The 22,943-nt window shown below is 43.9% G+C and overlaps 1 protein-coding gene across 1 annotated transcript in view; it reads right to left on the bottom strand.

Annotated features, from left to right (window-relative positions):
* Positions 1–22,943, bottom strand: part of LOC104470421 (Wilms tumor protein 1-interacting protein homolog) — a gene marked incomplete at both ends in the record, with an annotated part of 72,666 nt that overhangs the window by 33,814 nt on the left and 15,909 nt on the right. Inside the window, one exon of the mRNA XM_010085347.1 lies at positions 10,922–11,023. Within this exon, the coding sequence (XP_010083649.1) occupies positions 10,922–11,023 (102 nt within the window). The remainder of the gene's footprint in view (positions 1–10,921; positions 11,024–22,943) is intronic.

Genomic DNA, 22,943 nt, shown 5'->3' with positions numbered 1-22,943 from the left:
AGAGCGGTTGGGAACAAGAGCTCTTCTCTACCTGGGTTAAAAACCAAGCTAAAATTTCCCAAGAAGTCCAAGGACAGGAGGAAAACCACCACTGCTGGTAAATAACTCTGGAAAATGTCCTGTAGAAGTCAATTTACCAGAACCAAGCTGGTCATTCTGTAACAGTAAGTTTATAAGCAAGCAAAACATTCAGCTCATGTCAAATACCAGGGGTCACCAAAGCACTTTCCTTGGTGCCCAAGGACAGCCCACTGCAGCTATAATTGGCCAATCCTCCCAAGTCCTGTCATTTAAATGAGAAAAAATTTATGGTTGTTTATGTAGGCTTCGTGCCAAGCCTGTTTCTCCGATAAGCTTCTCTGGTGCGTTTGTGTCTCACATCCGATTTAGAGTCCTCTGAATACTGGAGACAGCATTCCTTGGATACTTAAAATAAATTAAAAACACAACATTGGGCTTGGACAGAGGAATGGGAACGTTATTCACATGGCCCAGGCACTAAGGGCTCTGGGGAGCAGTGCTGGGAAAGCAGTCTTTCTTACATTACTCCGTGTGTTTCATGATATATAATCCTCAAAATGGTCCTCCATAAACTGTAAATATGCATTATTTGAGCAAGTAATTATTTTCAGTAGCACACTGCAGCAGCTGTATGGCTTGGCTGCCAGATACTGCAAGTGTTTTCTCCAGTGAATGCATCCATTTGTGATGCAACAATAATTATTTAATAATTTACAAAACTCACTTCTCCAGTACTTTGACCTCAGGATCTCCAAATAATTTCAAAATATTAATTAAATCAGCACAGTATCACCCATGTGAGGTAGGTGAGAAGAATTATCTCCACATGGGCAAAGCTGGACAAACTAAGTGATCTGCCCAAGATGACAATGGAGCCTGCAGCAAGTGGAGTAAATAAAACCCTGTCGCCCAACTCACAGGGCCAATTTACCCCTTCATGACTACCAACCTATCAATCCTCTCGCCTAAGAATTGTCTCTGTTGTTTGTCAATACCCTCTGCCAGAAAAAAGGCTGAAAAACAGAATGCTTGTTTGCTCCCACTGTTTATTTTATAAATGTGAAAACGGACTTTACAAAAAAAATTATTTTGTTTTGTACATGGCAATACTCTTACGGGAAACAGCTTTTCTAGACTCGCAAGAAGTAAAAGCATCTTTCAGGTGAAGAGTGGCAGTGGAAACCTTTGATCTGTAGAATTAATTTATAAGACAAAACCCAGGCTGCTTTCTGGTGTGGAACATCAATGAGTTCTCAGCCCATACAGACATCTCACCCTTGAAACAAGCAGTAAACAAGAATTATTATATTAAGGACGAGTTAGTAACCTCATCTGCACTCCTGTTCTCATCAGGCAGGACTTGCAGGGCAGGAGCAAGGGGTGGTGTGTGGCCTGGTAAAGGGGGAGAGGAGGGGTCCAGCTGCTGCGCAGTGGAGGGTCACCAGGGAAGGGACGGCAAGAAGTCCAAGACTGGAGGCAGAAAGCAGGAAAATGGGTAACAGGAATAAGAACTGAAAACTACTCAGTTGTAGAAGTACAGAGGAAGTTTGGAAAAGGCGTTTTGCTGGTGAGGATGGACAGACTGAAGCTTTCACGCTGCGAAGTGATATAATCTTGCCTCCCTGGCAAGGGGATGATGAGCTGCCAGCAGTCTGGCGTCTTTAGACCCTGGGAACTCAGGGATCCAGGAAAAGCCTGAGATATGCATAAGGAGTCAAAATGGGAAATGACCAGAGTACAGCAAAATTTCAAACAGTGCCAAGGGCAAGGGGGCAAGCTCACTATTTTTTGTGGAAAAAGCTACTGACACACAGTTAGAAGCTTTACTACAGAAACTTGTTGTGCTTGTTTGAAATGAAGAACAAAAGATGCCCACACAGAAATAACAATAAACGCTGAATTCTTAAGCAGTAGAGCAGGCACATGCCAGAGCAAACATAGGCAGAAAAAAGGAAAAAGAAAGTCAAGGGAGACGGAAAGCTGTCCTTCCCTTCTTCACAGAAGATGCATCAGAGACAAAAGCTGAAGTTCAATCCTTCCAACACACAAGGAAAAGAATCGGGTAGTGGTCCCACAGACCACAGGTCTGGGTCAGACCAGAGCAGTAATGGTGAGATCCACACATCCAAAGGGTACAACAAAGGCCAAGATTCAGTTAAATGATAGGAGAGTATCCAGGTGACACAGGTTTAGAGGGGAGGCCAAACACATGAGCATGGACATGTTCCTGTACATGGACAGGTCTGTGTGTGAGGACCAAATTTACTCAGATAGGCATCGACGGAGAAACTATCAGCTGGTTGTGGGAGGAAGAACTGATTTACTGAGTGCTGAAGTGATGAAGGACAAACTGATTAACTGGCACGTGTGGAGACAGAGTTGATCTGTTGTTGAAGGAGTGATAATTATCTATATTAAATTAGAAATTACTTCAGAGAGCTACAGCATTCTGGGATCTAGTTTTCAGATGAGTAAAAGATCAAAGATGTCACTAGACTATTGACTAGGCACTCTGCAAAATATGTAGGGACACCACATAGCAGAAACTTAGATCATTAAAATTACAGGAAGCCAACTGTGTGCATCTCCTTTCACTCAATTTCTTCTTCACTTTTTTCCTTCCACCTGTTTTTCCCCTTTGTTTTTAGGTAATATTTAAAAATTACAGGACCTGGAAATAGGAAACAGAAACATCTGTTGATAATGTCACTGACTTGCCTGCACTCTGCTCTGGATTATCTGGATTTCTTCCCCTTTGAGAGATGAACTCAACAGCAGCCCAAGGGAATCTCTTCTCTTGGAGAAACTGAGATGTGTTCCAAGAAAACATTTTAAACGGGTGGAGGGGAAGGCAAGAAAGAGAAAAAAAGAGTATAAGGGAAAGATTTAAAAAAAAAAAAATGCAGAAGAGGTGTGGGTTTTAGGCTAAGACAATCAAGACTTGCAGATAATAATGTAGAGGGAAAAAAACAGGGACATTTTATCAAAGCTTGTTACGCTACACAATAGGTGGCATTCCAAACACGTAAAACTATGGAAGTAAGTGATTAGGTTCTCTGTGGTTCTTACGGAGCAATAAAAAACAGAGGCAGAAACTTTGTTAAATTGTTTGTAATTTGTGTGTCTTCCAATCCCTGAAAGGATCACAGGTGCTGTCAGCGATTGGTTCCACAGTATGAATTACAAAAATATTGTGGGAGGAATACATCTATGGTCAGTCAATCAACATAGACAAAAGCTTCCATTATTAGTTGCCAGGCAACCCCCACCAATTAAAATAACCACCAAAAGCCATCCATTTCATGCTGGAATAATTCAGAGCAGAACACAATTATTACCTTTCAAGGAAACAAGGAGATAGAGACAAACCACCAGCCAGCTATTCATCACATGCCCTCTGATAATCAGAAATAGGGAATGGAAATGGTTCTGTTTCTCTGTTGGCTAGCTACCTATCAACATTATCTCTCCCTGGGGGTCAGCCTCCAGATCTACCAACGCTTGCTGCTAAAGCAGTCCTCAGGGAAGAGGGATACTCTGTATTAAGACCCCCAAACCAAAAAAACTTTAAGCACATGCATCTTCACAAATCTGAGGTGTCCCCATGGAAGTAAGGCCCAGACCAGGCCAATGAGATGAGTCACCCTTAAAAAACATGTTCTCTCCTAGAGCTGAAATAACTTAATTTAAAGCAGTCACAGAATTTAAAACCTTTTGTAACATAACATGTATCATCTGTAGAAGGGACACAGTCAATGGACTGGTCTATTTATCTGAAGTGAAGCACACAGAGCTAGCTGGGACAACGGAGACCAACGCACAGAAACTACTAAATACCTCCTAAAACATAAAAACCAACTAAATGCATTCTAAATAAAGGAGAGTTTCCTGTGTCAGTCCCATCTCGAACATTTCTGCTTACCCTTTTCCCATCCCATCTTTTTTTTTGTTTTTCTGAAGCCTGGGATATTATCAGACTGAACACGGATCAAGAACATTTTTCTACCGATTGGTACCCGAAGGTACTTAGGCTCTTACACGGGCTGGTATCCAAGTTTGACTTTTAATTACCAGAAGACAAGATTACATTCCTCTGCTGAGACTCATTCATGGTTCAGAGTCTTGCGCAAGGTGAACCCGAACCATCTGAAGCCAGCTGTCATCTCTACCATCCAACAGCCTCTTTTTAAAGTGAGCACTTCCCTTTCCATGACTTTTGCATTAATGGGTTCGTCTGGGACTTCAGTTGCAGACATACCTGAAATAGCTTTTAACTATCTGTCTTGATAGGCGCTAAAACGGAAAGCACAGGGCTAAGCACAGGCTGTAACTTATCCTAAAGACGCAGAATGACTCAGGCAAAATTCTGCACTCCTGTAGCAACGCTGAAAGTTATCTCAATTACACGTCTATACAAACCGCAGTCTTAGCGGCACTTACAGCAAATCCTTCAGTCCTTTTTCCTAACCAAACTCGCACCTCTCCAAAGTGCTTGGCTTTTCCAGTGAAACCCACCTCAAAGTAACTGCCCCACACGCAGTGCATCAGGACCTACTGTCAGCTCCAGTTATGGCCTGGAAACCACCAAGCATTCAGGTGGCTGTGAATTCAGTCCGAACACGGGGTCTGAGTCGGAGATGAGTAACAATCGCAGTTATGCAAGTTGAGGGCATCCAGCTCTCACGCTCCAGGCCACAGGGGTCGGGGAGGAATGTTCCCACATGCACAGCACTGAATCAGCCGCCGGCTTGTCTTCCCCTGAGCACCAGGTACTAGCCAATGGCTCTGGCAGGATTACAGACCAAAAATCCCAAAGTTCCAGTCTGCTCTGGTCCCACAGTATGAGGTTAGAAAACAGCAGGGAAAAGCGTGCAAGGACATTAGCTACCCAGGAGACTTTCACTGCACAGCAACGTACCCCTCACAGCAATACTCATTAGCTCCTCTTCCGTTAGGGTTCTTGCTGTGTTTCCTTGGTGCTCAGAACAGTCGCATAATGCAGTGGCAGTCAGATGAACAGATACTGAACCTAAAACTGAGTCACCTCCAAGTCAGCCGTGAGGCTCTAAAGAGTTAAAAGCCACTGACACGCACACACATTTGTAGCACTGGGACTACCAACTCTAACATTGGTGGACACACAGAGTAAAGCTCATAGATTTGACACTGAATTTTTTTTTTTTTATTCTATGTGAAAATCTCATTCACATAGAATTTAAGGCTAGAAAGTAAGTACTGGCAATACACATTTTGGATGCAGTGACTCATGCCAAACTTATAAATACACTGTGGGGATAGAACAAATATGAATTAAAAATGAACCTTCCGCTGGGAATTTGGGTATTTTAAAAACTCACCAGCTGCTGATAAATATATACTTAAGGGACACAGCTCCCTTAAGATGTTCTGTGCCTTACTACCACCAAGAGCAATCAAAGGTTCAACCCAGGGCAGCAAATACGCAAGAGATCATTTCCAGTGTCACAAGGAACTTCTCCCTACAAGCTGGGACACAAGCAACCTCCTGTTAATAGACATCTACATACAGCAGCACTGAGCGGCCCTAGTCAGAAGGGACCTGTTGTCTCCAAGACTTAAGACGAGTGAAAAGGCAGGTAGCATCCACAGCCATGAACCAATTCCCTTTTCACATCAGTTGGAGGGTACGGGCTAGTTCAGAACTGCTCTCTGTACTTTCAGGGTAACAATACCTACTGCTACCATTGTCCCACTTGGGCCTTTTAAAATGGCAGCACTGTCAGCCCTGGCTGTGAGCTTCTCTTAAGGCTTGAGGCAATCAGCTTGTGAAGTCTGGACACAGGCTGGTGATGAGGCAGCAGCAGCACCAGCAATCAGCGGAACCATGACACCTTTACGAGCTGTCCCTTAAAATTAAACTGTATGAAACCTCCGTGAGTGCTCCACTCTGATCAATAGCTACCAGGTAAGAAATGGGCTGCGTACCTCTGGGATTATACAGTTTGCTTTAGGCTTCTGACCGATCTTGCAGTGATTTCCTGTGCCTTAAAACCAGTGACAAAAGTGCAAATTAACAAATGGCATGCTCCAACATTTGCCTTCATCTAAGAGACCAGAATGCATTCCTGGTTTTCATGGTGAAATACATCTCCATATTCTAAAAGCTGAGACTGCACACCCTTAGATCTGCAAAGCTCATTCCCTGCCCATCTCCTACACCTGCAGAGTAACAAATAACAAACCCATATTCCTCGTTGTAAAGATGTAGTCTTACTGCAGTTTCTACAACCATTGCCACTGAATTAAAATTTTCAGCCTGAAAAGATGCTGTGGATGGCATTATCATCTGCAAACTCATGTTATCTTCTGTAATGAGTATCAAACAGAGCCCATTAATTCCTGCAGCTGATCACCTGCACTTAGAGCACACAAGTGATCTGGCGTTATTGCAATTGTTCTTCAAGAAATCCTGTCACGCTCTGAAATACTACCAAGAGGAATTAGATAATGAGCTTTTCAGGCAGACATTTTTCAGCTCTTGTCTTCCATAAGAAAAATCTGCAAGTGAACTCCTGCCAAAACCAAAATTTTACACTTAACAGAAGGGACAGCGTATGCTGTTGCCTGAATTAATCTCTGTTATTGAAGATTCAGCAAAGTGTGCTTACATATGAGAAATAGAACATACTTAAGCACATGTCTAAGTGTTTTGCTGAATCAAGGCCTAAAACAGTTTCCACTGCTGTTAGGGCTGAAAGAGGATTTGAATCTACATTTAAAAACCATCCTAACAAGCTTCAGTTTTTTTCTCTAAGAGATTGTGCATAAAGATCTACATCGAACTACTTGGTCCCAGGGAAACCACATTGCTTTGGCTTTTACAGCCCCTGAAGAGAATTACCTGACCTCTAGGAAAAAAGCTATCTGAGAAGCATGGCTTTTTGCAGAAGGCAACAGGGGTTTACACAGAGACATAACAAAACCAAACTGACAGAGCAGAGTTCTGAGATGCTGAACTTGTTCAGTTATGGGAGCAAGGCTCAACCATCCAAAGCCCACTGAACACATTGAAGAGGCAGAAACACAGCACATAAAATGTGCCTGCCAGGTCATTTACTTTTCCTTTCCATTTTTCCTCTCACCTCAGCTCATTGGCAAGATTTCCTTTTTTTGAAGAGATCCTGCACAACTCTGAATCAATATATTATTGAGTTTTATCCCAAAGATTGACAGAACCTAGGAAGACAGTGAAGAGATGTACGATCTGAGCATTTTACCAAAACATCTAAAGGGGACAGAAGTCTCCTGTTGATTTACTGTATCTCTGCAATATTTCCTCATCTTTCTGCATTCATGTTCTCAAGAGCTAACCACCATCACTGTAGAAGACCCTTGAGAATCCATCCTTGCATCCTCACACTTCTACACTAGCAAGGCTGGAGTCCTCAGAGGTGCCTGCACCTGTGAGCGCATTTTAGGTTTTCCTCCTAATTACAGGCAACACAAACCCTCCAGCATTGGTGTGGTATATGGTGGTGGAAGTCGAAAAGGACAGTGCTGGGGCAAGCCCTGTATGCTCCCTCAGGGGTGCAGGATGGCCCACTCTGCCACGTGCCGCCCTTTTCAACTAGGGTGCCCTGACAGATGGCACTTGACACTGAAACCAAGGTTAAACCCAAAGAAGTGCCTAAGAAAGGACTCTGACTCCAGAAGAATTTCCTACTGAGGGTCTCTTCCCACTTCTCCGCATAACTGCACTTGTCTTTGCTGAGCTGAAAATACTCACTGCTGAGTGCTGAAATGAGGCCCTTGGAGGCTCCATCACTCAATATCACATTTCAGCCTAAGTGGTCTCCAAACCGCAACTTTTCCCAGGGGGTTGAATTTTTTTTTTTTTTTTTTAATTGCAGCTGGTTAAATATTGGGCCCTTATCTAAATCAGATGTCTTCAGGTACAAAATTTTTCTTCTTTGGTTACTGCCTTCTACTTCTAGATTCATTATATTGAAAGTAAGACTCAACTGCTGGAGGAGAGTTGGGATCATTCTTGTTATTTGGGGGTAAAAAAAGGAAAAAAAGAATGGCAAGCTTGCACTCTTACTCTGTCTCAGATTTCTAAGTATACATAGGAATTGTTTTAGGCAGAGAGCACTAACGTACTTCTCCACTCTCTTGTCAAAGGCTCAGAAGGAGCATTAGTCTGTGTGCTGTGACCTCTTGCCCAGCACAGGTCATTAATAATCACCCAGTTACCTATGTATTGAATCTAAAAGCTTGGCTCAACTTAAAACACTTTCCAAAGGGACATTTGGTCTTAATTTGAAAACAAAGAAGAACAGAGAATCTGCCACTTCTCTTGCTGTTTCGTTCCAGCAGTTAATCATCCTCATTGTATGAAAACAGTCTTTGATTTTGTATTTGAATTGTGTCATTTCAGCCTCCAGAAAAGACGTCTCTTGTGTTTGTCTCTAGTACATGTGAGACCACTTTATAACGCTGTTCTCTGGTAAAAGTATCTGAGGTCCAGCCACATGTCCGTCCCATCATTTCTGATACCCCAAATACACCAGGATCTCACAATTAGCTTTCCTTCAGCCTTTAATCACCTATGTAACTCCTTTCAGACCCTCTCCAGCTTTTCCTCCTCTCTTCAAAGGTGGGCACCAAAACTAGACCACAGAATTCCACCTGGGTCCCACCAATGTCACACTGAAGGCAAAATGAACTCCCTGTTCATAAACTGCAGTACTGTGAGAAGTTTGCGTTTGGTTGCTTGCACGAAAGGTTCTGTAAAGCCTTTTCAGCAACACACTCCAGGATGCGATTCCCATAGATGGGGAAACCAAAGAGTTAATGCAACACCCCCTTTCCAGCTATGGTCGTTTTTTGATACTATTTTGGAGCTGAGTTGAGAGGAAAAGCTCTGCTTTTGACTCATAATTGCACACAGCTGAACCTAAGCTTTGATCAAGTTTTTTCACCCGCGCTCAGGCCAACTGCCACATTATCAGCACATCCACCTTGTCAGAGCCTAACACAGAAAAGTGCCCGCACATTCTGCTTCGATGGGATGGTATCAGAGGTGGCAGACAGAAGGAAATCCAAGCCCTTCTTGCTTGCAAAGCATCCTGGCGGATGCTAGCTGGGCCCTCCAGCCCATGAGCAGTACAGGGAGAAGCTCAGAAGACAACCTGCAGCACCGTTTCTTCATGCGTGTGCGTGACTCACAGAGAGCTGCTGTGAGTCACGAAATTCCACTGGCACCGTGGGGTGGGGCAAAACTACGCTGCGAACAGACATGTCTCAAGTTGCCCTATGGCAGATGTACACCGGCCACACATACCTTGCCAGGACAGTCAGAAAAGCTTGTTGTGCTTTTGAATAATTAAGTTGGGTTTGTATTTTGCTGTTAAAATACATTCCTCAGCCCTTATACATTCTTCTGAGGAACACAGTGACCTGTGTACAGACCCCTGTGGTAGCAAACATGCATCCCGACTACTTAAAAAACCCACGCCTGCCCCAGAGAGGAAGCTGGAATTCACCCATGCAATTAGGTTAGGTTAATGTTGGCGATGAGTGGATAGATATTATCTGATATCGTATTTTGTAATCCTCTGCTAAGCAGGATGCTGTTCACTTTAGGAGCAAACAAAATAACCACTCATTCACTGTCAGACTTGAGCAAAGTCAAGAGCAATCCCTGAAGGTTTGAGATCAGTTTATTCTAGAACCTGGTAATGGTCCAGCGTCATTTGTAAAGGCCACTAAATTCTACGTTCGAAATTTAGGTTTGTTCAAAACAATATTTATCTGTACAGATGTCAGGAGAAAAGAGGACACTTCTCCTTTCACAAGTGAACTTTACAATGGTCTTTTCATTATCAACTTGGTTGGTTCTATGCCAATAATCTTACTCTTTTTCTAATCCTCAATTAATCCTTTTTATAAACAATTTATGCTCAGCATACTCTGCTCAGAGTAAATCTTTTGCTGTGTTTATGTATTGTAACAAGATCTTCAACATCCAGACAAATACTTTCATATATTAGGAACCCAAATAAATGTGTGGGTATATCAAGAAACATTACCCGACTCCTGAAAATTTAGCTCTTGTACTTCCCTTGAACTCGGTGGGAATTTGTGAGCTCTCAGCAGTTACAGTCAAGACACTGAGAAATTTTCCAACTTCAGGTCACAATGCTTGACTTAAGGCAAACACTTCTGAAAGTGCTGCCCTGAATTTTCTAAGTCCTGTTTTTCCAGCAAAGTCATGTCTTCCCCAAATCACATATAGAATGCATCACTTTCAGATGCGTTCAGATTAAAAGAGAAATCTAAAATGGTCATAAGAATGGCACGGAGGAGACAGTGATTTACCTGCAAGTTTTCCTCTACAAAAATAAAGTATTGTTACAGCTTAAGGTGTTTCAACATGCAGTTTCTATTTGTTCTTATCACATTCAAACATACGAGAACAATTTTTGAGCATTATGTATATACAGAAATGACAAATATACATGCTTGACTACAGCTGCATTTGCAAATGGAAAGTGAAGAAAAATATGGTTTTGGCTGCAAAAAAATTATCATTTTTCTCTAAAAATGATAAATGCACATTACTGTTCAATAAACACAAGTGATTTAAAGTAGGTAGTGCTTTTAATGGCCAGGTTGAAGACATTTTGGAAACACAGCACTTAAAACAACCAAATACTACTTTTCTAGGCTGTTGCTTAAGAAAACACCATTGAACACTTACAGATGGCACATAAAAAACAACTTTTGAAGCTGGAGTCTTGCATGGGAATTTTGCCTCAGGAAGCAGGCACGATGAGGTCTCACTTTGTATACTGGTTGCTACACGAATACGTATTACCAAAGGAAGCCACTTAACAAGGTTATGGTAGATCCAACTTACCACAAGAGCAGCACGTGAAGCAGTTGGTATGATAGAGGTTACCCATTGCTTGGCAAGCCTGGCTCGCTCCATACACACCTTTTCCACATTTTATACAAATACCTAGAAAGCAGAAAGAGAATGAAAGTTAGAATCCTCCGCAGCTCCTAAAAACAGCTCCGGGCTGTTGATTCATAATACTCACGGTACCCCCATCAGGCCCTAAATCAATAAGTTCCTCACCCTGAATAGATTCAAGTACTCAAGACAGCAGCAGGTGGCTTGAGCGAAACAAATGCATGGAAATTAACCCAAAATAAAAGGTGGGGAAGCCTCTGGTGGTGTTCCAATATATGGAGACTGAGGCTGGCTAAAGACAGAAATCCAAAGGAGGCAGGGGCAACAAGAGGACAGAAACTCTGCACACACCCTGGAAATAACTCCATTTGCTCAAGAAATAATTTAGCAAGACCTTCACAACTAGGTGCTCCACCACATTACATTCAATAATCACTAATAAAACAAAAATTCAGTCCAAAACCAAGACTTCTCTTTGCCCCTCTCCAGCAATGCAACATCAACAGCATGGGTCCATGGTAGAAGCCATGCAGTACCAGGAAAATGGGTTTGTCAGTCACATTTAATAATTGTTTTACTTTCCATTAATAGTAGTATGCAACCTCATAAACATAGCCAGGCACCTTACAAAACAGAAGAGCAAGGCTTCTACCTTCCTTATGCTCTAAGGGCAAAAATTCTGGCTAGCAGTTTTGCTTCAGCAGGGTCAGAAATTCACCTTCACTGACCGAGCCTGCTCTCGGTGATGCTGGGGATGACTCCCATGAGGACTGTCAAAGTCAGCAGTTAGCTCCACACTCAGCAGACTCACAGGAAAGGTCATGATTTCCATAAGCACTACACAAAGAGGTTTTTTTGGGGTAGTCTTTTGTTTGTTTTTAGAAAGCTTTTTCCTCATAATTATAACTTCAAGAGTCTTTTGCCTAAGCATATATTTCTATCTATGCATAACCTCTCTATATTCAAAGCAGGAAAGGGAGATAACTCAAGAATCACTTTGCTTCCGTATCCCCATGAAGACGGAATTAAATGCTGGAGAATCCATGCCCTTCTGTCACATACTCAGGACCATTAATTTCAAGTTTTTCCAAGATGACCATTGGTCTCTATTTGATTGTAGCAGGACAGTACATCTCACAACAAGGCTGTGTGATTTTTGAAACACTACAGTACAAAATAAAAATTGAGAGTTTTGCCTCATACAACTCTGTAATGAAGCTGCTGTGCTGCACATGCTGTTTGAGGCCTTATTTCCCCAAATGCACGCACAAACTTAGTATTAATCATTAACATCAACAGAACTGCTAATATACTTAAGAGTCTAGGAACTTGAGACAACAAAATTGGGCTTTAATCTTCTACAATTCTCCCCTGCTGTGCTGTGAACATTTTATACACACAAACACACAGACAGCACAAACACAAGCTGCTGGGGGGAAATTAGCATACTATGAACTGGTGGAAACTTTAATAGCAGAAAGAACAAAGTTAAGCTAACGAAGTGTTTGGTGTCGCAGTTCAGTTTCCATAGGTTTTGCTTTTATTCACTCCCAGTATATGAACTGGCCTAAGCTGCCCCACCAGAGAGACAGGAATGCTGCCTGGCCCTGGCAGGTGCTGTATGGAGATGAGCAAAGCTGGCAGAAGAGCAGTACCCAATAATACAGCTGAGACTTCACCTGGGCTCTCAACAAGGCAACAGTCATAGACAACACAATGCCCATTAATATCTCTGCCCTCTTGCCCAGGATATTCAAGACACATTTTAAACACCATTTCTGAAACCGAACTCTTTCAGTTCAATGCAGCATTAACACAGGCACCTGTGCAGGCTGTATAGTGCGATCGGTTTAAATGGGATACTGTCAAGTTAAAAAATAATTACATTTGAAGAAAAGAATCTTCCTATGCTGCTAATTCAAATACTGAAATGGAAAGACCTTTCACTAAATCATGGGTTTCTTGGTGTTTGTACCTTTAACTCCCTCATTTTGAATCACAAAGAGAGATTACTCTTTCATTCAATTAGCTCAACATCCTGGCACAATATTGCCATTGTGGACCATAAGCATATTTGTCAAAAGAAACAACTTTTAAAAACAATAAATCTATTAATAATAGATTTTTTTTAAAAAAAATCTTAAACCTGATTTCAGTGTTTCAGTGATGCATGAACTACAATATTATCAAATACCAATATCCCAAGCTAAACCTGTAACACAAACTAGCTGCCAGCTAGATCCATCAGTTCATTGCACACAAAGTGTTAAGAAAATGCTGGTCCTTAGACTAGCTCAGCTCCAACACAGGAAATGGGAATTTCAGAATATTTGTTGCCTTATTCAACGCTGACATGTCTGTTTATTTATTTGTAACCAAAGGTTATGAAAAAAGTCTGCTATTTGCCATGAATTAATGGTTAACTGCTGATGAAAGATGGTTATTGATTAGCATGGACAGTGTGATCAGAAAAGGAGTCCCGTCAGGCAGCAGCTGCAGGAATTACTCCCAGCAGCAGCACAGCATCCACAAGCCTGCTCTGTCTCATCACATACCATGAGCTCTGCAATAACCCTAGTCCCTCCTGGCCCTGGGGCAGGAGGGGTTGTACGCATAGTGGAGAACCTGGGGCTCACACCAGAAATGAACAATCTGTGACTCCAGCATCAGGTCTTGGTATGACATTTCAGTTTGCTCTGGGCAGTGGGGCCAGCAGAGAGCCCCTTCAGAGCTCCCCAGCTATCTGCACCCTTCTTGCCCATCTTTCATGTCAACCATGTACCCAGGACTGGCAGCTATTGATAGTCTATATACCAAGAGATCAACCTTTTCCTATTTACACATAATAATATTACTCAAAGAGGAGCAGAAATTCGCAGTTAGTAATTCTCTGGCATTTCTGTCTATGAGCTCTCATGCACAAGTCTACTACAACCATGAACTGCTTTGATAAATGAAGTTATTGCCTCATTTCTTTGCCATTGCTCCACTGAACCATCAGAAGCAAAAGAAGGATTTATTGTGGATGTTAAACTTACATTGGCCTCTCCAGCAAGTGATTTGTTATGAGCAGCTGTCAGTTTGTTAACTTGTTTTCTCCAAGAGACTAGTCATTAACTCCAGGAATGAATGACCACAGAGACAATTAGCATACTAAAAAAGTGCATGTATAATTCCAAAAGTGTATTTTGGAAAATATATATGCAGCTGTGGTGTGAGTATAGTGTGAGCTCATAACTGCCTAGGAAAAGCACTGACTACATGGCTGTTTTCCACCAGTCGCAGCCCAGACTGCACACTGCAAGCTTGTGAAAGCCTTGACATAACAGCTACACTTTTTTTCCCCCCAGATTTAATTCCAAAGCTTGTTAAACCGCCTATGAAGAATGTTCTGTTACAGAGCAAGCGTGTCTCATTTCTGACACTTCACTTGATGTGACTTCAGATCAACTGCTTCAGCCTTTATATGATTCCCTGCCCCTCCCGACACCTCTATTCTAAGCAGCCAATTGTGGCTCCAGTTCTTTAACACATTAACTGTTAAATTTCCACTCAGGTCATCAGCTCTCCTACAGATCTAGTGTCTCTCTAGCTAGAAAAAGATGTTATAAGATGCTACATATACCCAAAGTTTGCATAAATGTTGGCTGAGTGGGAGCACCGTCACAGCGTTCCTTTGCTGCAGCCAAGAGATGTCTGCATCCTCACATAGTGCTTAACCACACCTGAGAGTAGAGACAGAACAAACACTCTCTGTGGACCACGGCAAAAGACCACCAACAAAAATGACACTAGAATGAGCTCCCAGGGACTCCCTGCTGGAGTTAGCTGTAGCACACCGCCAGCACTCCCCACAAATTTCAGCAGTCCACTTCACCGAGCTCGACTGTGCCAGCCAAAAGAACACCTCTGGATGCAACCCAGGCGAGACTCCAGCACTGCACGGCAACACAGCCATCAGCTGCACGATGCCCTCTGGGTAACTCATGCATTAGCAAAATGCTGGTATCTGCACCAGGAGAAAATAAGATGGGAATTTTCTGGTGTAGTCAATTGTTTTGCACCAGACTCAAGAGACCAAATGCAATGCATTGCAACAAGCAAAGGTACAAGCAACAACTTAGAACACATTAAAGGCTGCTACAATATACTTGTAAGAGTTCCCTGGAGCAGCCCATGCTTTAGAAGTTCAGTTTGGGACCTGTACGTCAAATCCTGGGGTGCTCTTTTGACCATGCCAGTACATATGGACTTCACCAGGTACTCAGAACTGAGAAAAAGGCAGTAGGCAAGGATTAAATGGAGTACACATAACAGCAGATACATAACCACCTTTTGGCCAAGCTTTGTCCTCAGACACGTGTGGAACTCAGCCTGTTCCTAGTGCCATCCTCGCTTAACCTGAAGTCAAGGGTTTAGTACAAATGCAAGATAAATGGCACCATCTGGCCTCTCAACTTCAGCACACAGCAGCTGTGCGAGTCGGAGAGAGAATCTGGCTATCGCACTCCTTGAAAGCACGCCATGGCTCGGGGATGAGCTGCAGCTCTACTGTCTCACAGCCACACCGTATCTCCAGGATAACTGCTACATGCTGCCTACAGTAGGAAACAACCAAGCCCTGTCGTCAAGAGTGATGGTAAAGCTAAAATTAACAACTAACACATGGCACAGATGATTCCCTCCCTGCCTCTGCAGTTCTGTTCATGCTGCAGTGCTGGGAAAAGGGTGGGTGAACGTCATGCTGGGCTACTGCAAAATCCTCTTTTCTTCTCTCAGACACGAAAAAACCATCTCTACAGAAGTCTCCAACAAGCTTTTCCATACCTGTGGCCCAGCCAAGATGCAGGGAAATGAAAACCTACAGCTGTAAAGGAGGAAGAGCAAAGGAAGAGGGAAGCCTTAACTCAGCACAAGAAATCAAACTGCAGCACCAGGGGCCAGCTGCAAGAGCAGGAGGGCTGTGGAGGGGCTGCATCAGATGCCTGCAGGTATCACTGGCCACAGGAGGTGCTCCCACAGGGGCTGCAGTGCCTGCAGCCAGCATCTCAAGCCTGGACATGTTTTACACAGGGTATTGCTATTACCTTTAAAAAAATACTCTTCTAAGAAGCTGGGTAAATAGCAAAGCACCAGAGCTACCCGAAGCCCAGGCAGCCGTGTCACTGATGCAGCAGTACCTGCCCGAGCTGACAGCAGCTACTGTGCAGACGTCCTGGACTGCGGCAGCGTGGATGCCAAGAGGTGACTCCAGGCAAGAAAAATGCTCCCTTCCTTCCAAGAACCACAGGAGGAGGGATCTTCCAATGCACACGTCATCTCCCAGTCAGAGGCAGACTGAAGAAACAAGGCACCTACACAGGGCGCAGGGGCAGAGCCTCCTCCCAGCAGCCAGGCAGGAGCAAGGGCGGCAGCCCAGGAAACCCTCCCAGCCCTTGCCACCACCGGTAGCTCTCGCTGGAGGGCTTAGTTTGTCACCTGGTAGATGCCTGGTAAACGTACCAAGGCTTGAATACCCAACATAAAATCTGGTAGGTACAAGTTATAAATAAATCCTGACACGCTCAGCAGCATGGTAACAATTGCATGAAGACCTGGCCTAAGTTGTCCTGTGATAGGAACGATGGAGGGACAGTCTGGGTAAGCCACCAGCACTGCCCTCCCCCCCAGGGAAGATCAGAAGACACCACAACTTGAATTAAAGTTGAAAATGACAGACAAAGAAAAGTGATAAATGCTCAGGTAAACATTTTAAGCTCGCCTCCCAAGCCACAGCCCACGCACACCTGGCACCGCAACGCCCCACGGCCAGGAGGGACCTGACCCCATCCAGTAACACATCCAGCTTGTGAGTACCCACACACTCCCCGCAGCGACCGTGCTGGAGGTTAGAGCAGGCTAAACTGGAGGAAGATGGGCCACACCACCTAGCACAAATTACAGCTTAAGCAAAGCAAGACAAGCAGGCTGTCAACCGGGAAACTTTCTGCTGTCACTGTTAAACCTTATTGAGATTGCCCCCGATCTTGCTTTCCTCCTCAAGGAAAGAAGGTAAACCCCCCCAATAAACTACTGAGGCCCTTCAGATAGATGTCTGCTGACTTAAAAGGATCTCCATCACTTCAGCACCTGCCTCCTTTAGGAGGCTTTACTCAGCGTACAGGTTTGGGGCAGGAGGGATGCAAGTGCAGAACTTACTCAGAAAAATCAAAAATTGGGATTAATTTATATTTAGTTACAAACACAGTGAAGTTCACATTCACTGGAAGTTTTGTAGAAGCAAGCTCTAGTTTTAACTCCAGCTCCTAGAATAACTTTCATCACCTCCACTCAGCCTATTGCTTAATGAGGCTGCGGCTCACGTAGGACAAAGGTGCTACAAGAGGTCATGGCCACACAGGGAGGTGCTGGGACGGGTTAAGCAGTGACAGTGCTGATCAGGACACAGGAGCTGAGCTTTACGTGCCTAAGGGATCAGCACTGCCAGCAGATTGGCAGGGCTTGGCCTCAGCCTATTCCTGCTTGCTTCAGTAGATACGTGGGCCGTTCTGTTTTGTCAGAAGCTTTCCAAAGTTTCCAATGTAAGGTGAGGTGATGGGCAAGTGCTGGGGAAAGCAGCAGGCTGTAGAAACAACTCTCAAACACTACCCTCCCCGACTGCATATTTTAGCAGCTCTAAGCCCAGGGCACATCTACGCTGGTGAATTAAACCACAGCAGCTCCAGGTCAGCACTGTGGAGTGGGAGATGTCATGGGAGCCAGTATCAGCCCTGATTAGCAGCTGCTGGAAACGGGAAGGCTTTTGTTACTGTTAAAGTAGATCCACCCAGACACACAGTGAAAGCCTGAAGCTAGCACAGCAAAATACCTATTGCTTCATACAGTACATGAAATTACTCCTCTGAACCATGAAATTACTGACGCTATCTGCACAGAGCTCAACCTGCCTTGGCCACAGCCGGCGTGCCTCTGCATCGCTCCCCTTTGTGTGGATCTCCGACTCTGCCGCGGAGCCTCCCGATGGCACCAGGCATATCACAGGACTATTGTTCCACACAGTGTTTTAGTTACACTGACACTCGGTTTACAAATATTCATTCATTTCTCTGCTTCTTGATTTAGTGCATGGCAGTTCCAGGGTGATTTATACTGCTCACTTGGCATTTATATAGAAAGATCTTTTGCCACTGAGGCAATGAACTGGAAGGCCGAGTAGTTCTTGTGGCTGTTCTGTCGTCTCTGCCACTCTGGGTTGCTTTGTCCATGATTCACAGCTCAGCTGACTACTCAAGGTTCATGCTCAAGTTGACAGCCAGAGCACAAGGGGAGCTGCAAGTAACTTCAGGAACTGAATTAGAAGAAAATCCTGCTTCTAGAAGTACCTTGTGATTACTAGGATTAGCAAAGCAAGGAGACACGTAGAGCTGGGGAGGTAAAGGAGAGTACCACTAGGAACGACTGGCTTGGAGGGAAAAGCACGTCTGTAAGGCCCCTTCCCTGTCCTACTGCCCCTCCACTGCCGAACACCTGAACGTCTCACTGTGGATCTCCATCCTCTTACAGCCCAGAGGGACTGGGTCAACAAGGCCTTTCAGCTCAAACCACGCTTACTGTGCCTGGAACATAGCGAGTGTGATCACATACAATTCAGCCTGTTTGAGGAGCACAAAATTTCTAGTACAGGGGTAAAGGCAATCAGGTGAAGACAGGCCAGGGCCAGCAAAAACTTGAGCTTGTAGAACTGCTGGCAGAGGAGGACATGCTACCACAGAGACATGCACATGTGTCACACAGACACCAGGAGTGAGTGATGCTCATGCAGGTCCTAGTTTCAGTCCAGAATCTAACACCAACATCCAAAGGCCCCCATGCTGGGAAGCTGGTGTGGAGCAACAGGGGTGTACAGCCCAGCTGCATATTCACACTGATTTAGGAAAAGGGCAGACCTTCACACTGTGTACCCCAGTATAATGGGCAACAGAAGAAGCGGCTGTTCACAGATGATAGAGAAGATTTCTCAAAAACATATTCAGGTTGTAAACGTACTCACACAACCATTTGGTTTTCAGTTGACACAGATACCACAAATTTTTACTAGTGTTTTAATTTCTACAAGTACATTTAGCTGGTTGCACCAGCTGAAGATCAACTGAGCTCTGGGATGAGAGGCTTGTCCATGCCGTTACTTTAGACTTACTGTGGCATAATGCAGGCAAGAATGTGGACCAGCCAAGTTTTATTTAAACTGTTTCCAGTGGCAGGTTTACAGATATTGAGACAGTTTTATTACAGTAAATAAACAAAAACCAAAATATTTAAAGTTTGTATTTTCATCACCTTTCCTCTGTGCTTACTGATATCACACATTAATAATAGTCTATCTACACATTGCAGATTTTCCAACAAAAATGACAGTGACCACAGTACAGAACCAGCCAGTAATTCTACAGTACTAGCCTCCTTTTCCAGTTTTGACTTTCTTAGTTGTCTTCAGCAAACCATTTAGTTTCTCTGTGTCTTGGCTCTTTTCTATATAAAATGAGAGCCACTGACACCTGTGGTCTTCAAAGAAAAAGCCTTCTGAGATGACACGGAAAAGACAGAATTAATTTAAACGCTTCAGCCTAGAAAAATCTGTGCAACCAGGTAACAAGAGCGATACTGAGAGCACCAACAATGCAGCCCAAATACCCTGACCTCCACAGCACGTCAGACCTGAAAACGTCAGCTGCACAGACATCAAGTTGGAGAGACTTTTCATTACATTCTCCTGACATTGCATGTATGAGTCATCACTCTAATATATGGCAGAAAAAGGTCATATATTACAGCTGCCTTCCTTGACATATTTAAAATGGGCTCATGATTAAACAAGGAGACTAGTCTAAAAGTTTCCAGGTGCACTTTTCTATTTTCTTAGATAATGGTCTATTTCCAGAATGAGCACGACAGTCTCAAAAAGGCATGGCATTACGTAACCACATTTGGTTATAAATTCAGCAGCTCCTTCCACAAGCAGTACCCAAGTGCTACACGTCCACAGCAGCCCCACATTTCCACCACCCACCCCACAAAGGTGCCACCAACCCTGGCTTGTTAGTTCTTACCTGCTGCACAGAGGTTCTTTACCATTTCCAGAAGTATAAATACATTTGCTTAAACAAAAGCATGCATATAGGTAGGTATTATACCAAGCTCTTTAGAAAGACTGAACTATTTGCTTGAGGACAGCTGGAAACTACTTTAAAATCTCTGTCACCTCTACCCTCTGAACCAGTTTTTTTTTCAGTCACTGCAAGTCAAGTGACTCAAAGGATGCTCTGAGAACACAGGGAGGATGGGGAGGAGGAATTTACCTTCCTGTAAGGATATCCTGCAGAACAACAATTTCAGAAAGTCATTTGCCATAGTTTTCTCCCACATTCAGCTCGTGAAAGATTTTAGTTCTGAAGTACCTAACCTGGCAAGCCTGCCTTGGCCACAGTGAAAAGCCCAGTCTCCTCTGCCGCTGTTCGGCTCAGCCCAGGGAGGTGCTCAGGGCTAGTGCAAACAGCCACACTCCCCTGCTCCAGGAGCACAGGAAGGCTCCCAGCCTGTCCTGATCTAGTAAGTTGAAAACCCTTGGGACAGCTGGTCAAACACTGCACTAACAACATGTAAACAGGATATTCTAATTTTGCCCCCTCAACCTCCAGGAAACAGTAGCACTAAAAGTTACACATGTAGGCCAATTTCCTTCCTATGAATCCAACTCAGGGGACGGGTAGTAAAAATTAGGAAACCAACACACTGACAACTTCCACAGCAAACTGAGGCTTCTACAGACCTGGGCAGTCCCATGTGTTCAGCTGCTCTCCACTGCAGACCTAAAGCAGACAAGCGGTGGCTGTTCCAGGCTTTAGTCAGATACCTGTCTGCAGTGGTTCTTACAAGAGGGTAACTCTGAGCTTCGGGTAACCACAAACAGACCTGAGCTCCATTTTCACCTTCAGTGACTTGCTTTCCAAAGCAGCTGTGGCCAGCCAGCACTGCTCAGACCCACAGGAGCGGGCAGATCTCATTTCACTCCACAGGGACCCCTCCACCGAGATGGGCAGCAGCACTGCAGCAGGCGAGGCCGTGTCCCAATGGCTGAATAAATCCGGCTTTAACACTCTTAGTCCCGTATAAGAAGATGCCACATAGTGTGAGGTACTGATGGTTAACTTCATATTGGCAGGATTTCTGCTAGGTCAGGTATCGTCTGCCTGGACTGCTTTGACTTTTTGCTGGATCAGGTATTGCCAGTTCTGAACCAGGTAACAGTGTGCTCTCCAGCAGCTCACGTGAACTCCAGGGTACGTGGTTTGTCTGGCCAATTTGACAGGAATGTGAACACACACTTGATCCACATCCAATTAGCATCAATGAATGATCCAGAAATGCACAAATACCACACTCAGGACGATTCCTCTCCTCTGTTTTGTCCCTGTCTCACTCATCTTGACACAAAATGCGGGTTTATGAAAGGCCAGAAAATCAGAAAAAATAATAGAGCTAATTTTCTAAGATGAAAACAGTGAGAAGCAGGCACGGTCACAGCACTTAACTAAGAAGTGCATGTTGGCTCTGCTTTGCACTCAGTTATGCACTCTTTCTGAGCTAGGGATAAACCATCATCCAGAGTTAGCAGACCACATGCCTAGAAACACACTTGGGTTTTTTTGCCACCCACCTTTTATACTCTCATGGACAGACCAATGGTGGAAGTGCCTGGCAGACACACAGAAGACATTGATCAATGAGTTATCTCAGAAAGGACCTGTCAAAAAAGGCAAACCTCAACTATAAACCCTTGGCCCATAACCTCTCCGGAGAGACGTGCAACCACTTAGCCGAAGTGCTAAGCTGCTCCTATCAAAGAACACATGTCCTGCAATAGCACTTGGCACCAAGATGACAAATGGTGAAATATCCTTTGGCCCCAGTGGCTAGTGTCAAAGGCTATTTGCTTGAGGGGAAAAATGATTTATCTTTCTAAACAATCACCGTGTGTAGCACTGGCACTAGTGCCCTGGTGCCTAACGAGTCTTGTCTTCACAACACAGACGCCAGCAGCTGCCAACCAGCCCGCAGCACTGTGGGACCCAGCTGCACATCACAGCAGGTCTGTTCCCAGAAGTGCCACTGGGTGCCTTCTCCACACCACCTTGTTCACCATCTCCATGCCAAGAGGGCCAGGCATCATCTTTTTAAGCTGAATTTTGGAAGATGGACTCCATTTCTTGTGGAGCTGGTTGCCAGACTCAAGTGAAAGTGATGATCAAGAGGCAAGATGCTCTTTCCCACTCCTGACACCTCACCACCCCCTTGAGCATCCCACCACCCAGACATAACTCTAACTCATCAGCTCCACCACCCACAGGCAGACAGCAAAGGGGTTGTGGCTAAATTTTTAGCAACACTTACAAAAATACAACTAAAGCACAGTTGTGGAGCAAACTCCTCCAGGACAATTATTCACTGAAAATCTTTCCAGAGGCAGCAAAAGAAAACTCAAAAACTGCAAAACCAGAGAAAGACTAAGCAGATAGAAAAGACCAAAGGATTAGGAAGGTAATTTTCCATTTTGTTAGTTACAGTAAACATCTCCAGATAAAAGTGAGCTTACACAATTTATCAGCCAAACCTCCCTTCTCCATTTTGAAAGGTTGCATGAAGTGATGAAATGTTAGTTAATTTACATCTTAGAGGACCAGCTAAAAAAATAACAGAAACATGTAATCTTCTTGTAATTATAAAGTCAACACTTAACTGATAGAAGCCCCTATCCATAGCAACTAAAGGGAGCTTTCATTCCTCTTTACATCATCCCTTCAGTATTATGTCTTGATGCAATTTTCAACAGCAAGTGAAATCACTAAAAATTGGAAACAGCATGAAAAATTTTCCTCTGTTTTTAATTAAAATACTCAGCAAAACTGAA

The sequence above is a fragment of the Pterocles gutturalis genome, unplaced genomic scaffold, assembly GCF_000699245.1.
Source record: "Pterocles gutturalis isolate BGI_N339 unplaced genomic scaffold, ASM69924v1 scaffold175, whole genome shotgun sequence".
In the NCBI taxonomy this organism is placed as follows: Eukaryota; Metazoa; Chordata; class Aves; order Pterocliformes; family Pteroclidae; genus Pterocles; species Pterocles gutturalis.
This window is presented reverse-complemented; position numbering and strand designations above follow the sequence as displayed.